The sequence below is a fragment of the Chionomys nivalis genome, chromosome 22 (assembly GCF_950005125.1).
Source record: "Chionomys nivalis chromosome 22, mChiNiv1.1, whole genome shotgun sequence".
NCBI lineage: Eukaryota > Metazoa > Chordata > Mammalia > Rodentia > Cricetidae > Chionomys > Chionomys nivalis.
Window position 1 is genome coordinate 39,860,680 of NC_080107.1, and position 4,846 is coordinate 39,865,525.

A 4,846-nucleotide genomic window follows, 5' to 3' on the forward strand; every position below is an offset into this window, starting at 1 on the left:
AATACCCGGACCTGAGGCACCATCCTCAAAGGGAACAAAAGCTCTTTGGAATCATTGCTTGCACATCCTGATCCTTGCCCAAGGTGGATCCCAGGCCACAAGCCACACCCAGTCTCAGCTGCTGCCACTACCCCTAGATGCCCTTCTTCGTCCCTCATCCTCAGCTGCTGGCTTTGGCTTATTCTGTACTTGGGTCCTGAGCGGAAATCCCCTTCAAGGGTTTCACCTCACCCGGCTGTTCTGGAGGAATCTTCTCGCCTCAGGTTTTAAAGGACTGAAGGCAGGTATTAGGCACAGGACCTTGGCCATAGCCTGAGGGTTTCCATAAATGTAGGAAGCCTTGTTCACGGTATTTCAGAGATGAGGTTTTTCTCCTCTAGTCCCAGTTCTCAGACCCTGCCCTACCCCACTTAAGTGCTATTGCTACAAGAATAACTGTCAGGTGGTGGGCGGTGGTGGCGCACGCCTTTAGTCCCAGCACTCGAGGCAGAGGCAGGTGAATCTCTGTGAGTTCAAGGCCAGCCTGGTCTACAAGAGCTAGTTCCAAAGCTACAGAGAAACCCTGCCTCCAAAAACAAAACAAAACACAACCTGTTAGAGGCCATGAAGGTGTTCCTATCTGGTTCATACCACCTGGCCACAGATGGGTGTGTCTTTATCCTAACCAGGATATAAACTTGCTAGGCTGGCCTGGTAGGGTGACAGTGCCAGCCCCTGGGCCTCAGGCACACCTTCTGCCCTGCATTCCTTTAGACTAAGTTTGTGGACGTATCTTAAAGACCAGAGAGGTCTTGGTTCTCGTTGTTTAACCAATACAAAGTTCATGCCAGGAGTTGTTTCTCGACCAACCCTGTAAGGGTACCTGTGTCTGCTGTCAGGGATGTCCCCAGTGATGAGGGCCAGTGGGTTCAAGCTGTGCCCTCCCCTCCTGGCACCGTGTTGGCTCCAGCTGGCAGGAGGCTGGGCTCAGCTGCAGGGCTGACATTTCCTCTTAGTTTGCTTGGCAGATCCTCATAGAGGAGAGTGGCAGCCCGGGTGGGGCTGTGCCTGCATCTCAGCCTGGGACAACAAGTTCAGGACAGAGGTGTAGGTTAACCCTGACCATGCCAGCCTGTAGGCAAACTAGTTCCCTTGAGCAGCGGCTGATTACAGAGTCAACAGACCCTCAGAGCATCGAGCTCCGACTAATAAGAGGTGTGAGCCAGAGACTGCAACCCTTTCTGAGCCATCTACTCCCTGGGGGTGTTATTCTAAGGCTATGGTACGGTGTCCTGCTCAGGCATATGTAGCCAGTGACTCTCCCATCCCAATAGATGATAAGGATTCCTTAGGATACCAGCAGTCCCTTAACCCGGACTGAGGCTATATGAGCTCAGTCCTCCAAAGCAACCAAGGAGGGCAGCTGAACACATGCTCACCCCACCTCCCATAGCCTCCTTGTCCCCTACCTGCCTCAACTTGGGGAAGGTTTTGTTAACGGGAAGTCTGGTTGAGCTCTAACTCTACTCAGAGGTCAGATGTGGACAAGCAAACTGAGGTCTTGGTCCCCAACACCAGAGGGCAAAGTAAGGTTCTCACCCGTTCATCTAGAGCTGCTTATCTGTCTGTAAAACTGTAGCCCTACTATCCCCTGTCCCAGATCTGGCTAGAGCTCGCAAACCCTGTCCCCTTTACCTGCTCCATCCAGGGCTGTCCGCCCAGGACTCCTAGAATTCCAGATTCCAAGTGGCCTGGGTTCTCTGAGTCCCTGCCCCCACACCCTCTGCCTCACAGCCCCACTGTGAGGTCAGCACCTTCCAATGAGTTCCGTCTAGAGGTGTGTGGTGGGGCTGGGGGCTGAACATGGCCCCCTGTCTCCAGCCTGACTCCTCCCCAGCTGGCAGCCCCCTTGGTCTGATATGTTTGTCCCTTTTGCTCATCCCTGCTGCAGGTGCCTCCTCCCACTAGCCCCAGTCAGAGTCTCACCCTTTTCCAAGCAGGACAAGCCACTTGTGTCCTGAGAGCCACTGGGGTGGGGCTGGGGGCACGACCTGAGGTCATCCACAGGCAGGTGACTGGCTCCTGGTCTTGTGGCCTTGTTTCCGCAGCTGGAACCTACTGTGAATGCAGCCTTGGCCTCAGCCGTGAGGCCCTTATTGCCCTCATTGTGGTACTGGCTGGTGTCAGTGCCAGTTGCTTCTGTGCACTCGTTGTTGTGGTGATTGGTGTCTTTCGGGCCAAGGGGTGCGTGAGCTTGGGGTTGGGCGCAACGGGAGTGGGGCCATGCTACTGGCCCTGGGCTGTTAGCCATGCCTTGAGGGGCTTCTTCCTGGGGTGGTGTGTCATGAAGGGCTGGGGGTAATATTTTCCAGGGTGTGTGGGGTATGGGAGTTCCAGGAAGAGGTTCCAGGGGGCTTCCAGGCATGTGGGAAGAGCATTTCTACAGAATTCACACCTGCCTTTGTCCCCCTCAGTGATTCGTGCCCCGGACACACGGAAAACAGGTAAGCGCACCAGGAAAAGCCTCAAGGGTGAGCTGTGTTCTCTCTCTGCCTGCTCCTGGAAGTAGAGATCACAGTTGCATCCAGAGCAATGTCCTCAAGGGCCAGCTTCTCTTGGGTGGCCAAGGCCCTGCCAGATCATGCTGACACAGCCCATCATGCAGGTTGATAGGGCCCTTTGGGGTCCGGGCAGATCGCATGGACCTGCGCTCGGTGCACATGGAGTCCCGCCTCATGGACCGTGACCTGGAGGTATCCATGATGCCGACCTTGGACAACCAGGGCCTCATGACCATTCCCATGGAGGTTCCTCTAGAGGAGCCTCCTCCACCACCTCCACCTCCTCCACCACCACAGTAGCGGAGGGCAGCTAGGCTGGGGAATTAAACAGTATTTAGTGATTGTGTGCTGTCCTTCTTGCAAGTCCCTCGAGGTAGTGTTTGTCATAGATCACGGAAGGTGTCTCCACCCAGGGGCAGAGCCAGGGTTTTCAGCTCCTAGCCCAGCTGACCAGTTCAGCTTTTCTCAGCTGAACCTTCCTACTGTTGGCCTTACAAAGATGACTGACCCTGGGCCCTTCCTGCTTCCCAGATTTCCCAAGACAGGACCTGTAGCTAGCAAGTCCAAAGGGAGCTACATTGCCCAGACTTGAGCCAGCACTCCTTTCTATTCAAGGGCTCCAAGGGGGAGAGGGTTGGGTACACTCCCTCTTTTGCCTTAGGTTTGCCATCCCTCCTACACTTTTAAGGTCTTTCCTTTGCACTTATACCTCCACCAATCCTGTCAAGGGACTGGACAGACTCTATAGGGTCTTTTTGCTGAAAAGGGATGAAATTGAGACTGGGGTATGGAGCAAGGCATTGTGGGTCACATTCTATGTGGAGCTGGTGGGTTTGACCCTGCTCTTTAGGTCTCAGTGGGGGCGTCCAGTGGTCTCATCAGCTCCACTATGGGCTCAGAGCCAAGCCAAGACGAGCCCTGGACAGGTGGTTGGCAGTATTGGGCTTTGGCTCTGTGCCTAGCCCCCGCCCAAGGCAAGGAACCAGTTGTGGGACCGAAACTGTTGTGCTCGGGCAGGAGAGTTAATACTTCTGTAGGTGAGGAAGGGACAAACTCCGGGTCATCTGCGTTCCGAAGCCGCACAGGGATCTGGGTCCCCTTGTCTTCTCGAACAGCCCTCATGCGGGGCTCTTTTTTCTTGCGGCTTCTGCCGCAACTGTCTCTACTGCTGCTGCTGTCCTTGAGGCGAGTCTGGACACAGGAGCAGGCTGGAACTGCCCCTTCCGGATCCCCGGTGGTCCCTGAGTGCCCCGAGGCATGTTCATGTTCACCAGGTGGCAAGGCCAATTGCTCCGCACTCGAGCTGCCCACGGTACCAGCGGGCCTGAGCTGGAGAGTAAGCTCACTGCTTCTGGATCACAATCGCGTAAGCGCGCTGCCTCCAGGTGCCTTCGCTGGGGCGGACGCGCTGCTATACCTAGACCTGCGGGAGAACCGGCTCCGGTCAGTGCACGCTCGAGCTTTCTGGGGTCTGGGCGTGTTGCAATTTCTAGACCTGAGCGCCAACCAGTTGGAAACTCTGTCTCCTGGCACCTTTGTGCCGCTCCGCGCGTTGCGTTTTCTTTCCCTAGCGGGTAATCGGTTGGCATTCCTGGAGCCTTCGATCCTGGGCGCGCTCCCATTACTGCGCGTGCTCAGCCTGCAGGACAATTCACTGTCTGCGCTCGAGGCGGGTTTGCTGAATAGCCTGCCCACGCTCGACGTGTTGCGCTTGCGTGGCAACCCCTGGGCATGCAGCTGCGCGCTGCGTCCGCTTTGCACCTGGCTGCGCAAGCACCCGCGTCCCGCTTCAGGTGAGCCATCTGGGGCGCAGGACAGATAATGTTTGGTGCAATTGCTGCCATCTGATGCTGCTCCTGTGTCCCGCAGAAACTGAGACCCTGTTCTGCGTGTCTCCAAGACGCCAGACGCTCAGCCTACTGACAGCCTTTCCGGACACGGCCTTCAGACACTGCGCTCAGACACTCGCAGCGCGAGACCTGGCGGTGGTATACGCTCTCGGGCCGGTCTCTTTCCTCGCCAGTCTGGCCATCTGCCTGGCATTGGGCTCCGTGCTCACTGCCTGTGGTGCACGGCGGCGCCGCGGCCGCACCACGGTACGCCCCTTACTAAGGAGACCGCTGGACCCCGAGGGTCCAACCTCCCAGGAGGATGCTGGGAGCCCTGCAGCGGCTGCAACTCAAGCCTAAGGGGGCTGCGGTTGTTTCTAGCGCTCCCCCAGTGCTCTGCACTTTGAAAACTGTCCCCAAATTCCTGGCCTCCCTTCAAATTCCCTGTAGGCGTCAACAATAGACAAAAAAACCGGA

General features: G+C 56.6%; 2 protein-coding genes across 2 annotated transcripts; both read left to right on the forward strand.

Annotated features, from left to right (window-relative positions):
• The first annotated feature begins 1,819 nt into the window (after positions 1-1,819).
• On the forward strand, positions 1,820-4,741 carry Lrrc26 (leucine rich repeat containing 26). Its single transcript, XM_057755585.1, has 2 exons — positions 1,820-4,333; positions 4,410-4,741. The coding sequence occupies exons 1-2, from the start codon at positions 3,430-3,432 to the stop codon at positions 4,727-4,729; spliced, it is 1,224 nt and encodes a 407-aa protein (XP_057611568.1). The 5' UTR covers positions 1,820-3,429; the 3' UTR covers positions 4,730-4,741.
• On the forward strand, positions 1,843-2,840 carry Tmem210 (transmembrane protein 210). Its single transcript, XM_057755586.1, has 4 exons — positions 1,843-1,930; positions 2,088-2,223; positions 2,454-2,483; positions 2,645-2,840. The coding sequence occupies exons 1-4, from the start codon at positions 1,843-1,845 to the stop codon at positions 2,838-2,840; spliced, it is 450 nt and encodes a 149-aa protein (XP_057611569.1).
• Positions 4,742-4,846: the final 105 nt, after the last annotated feature.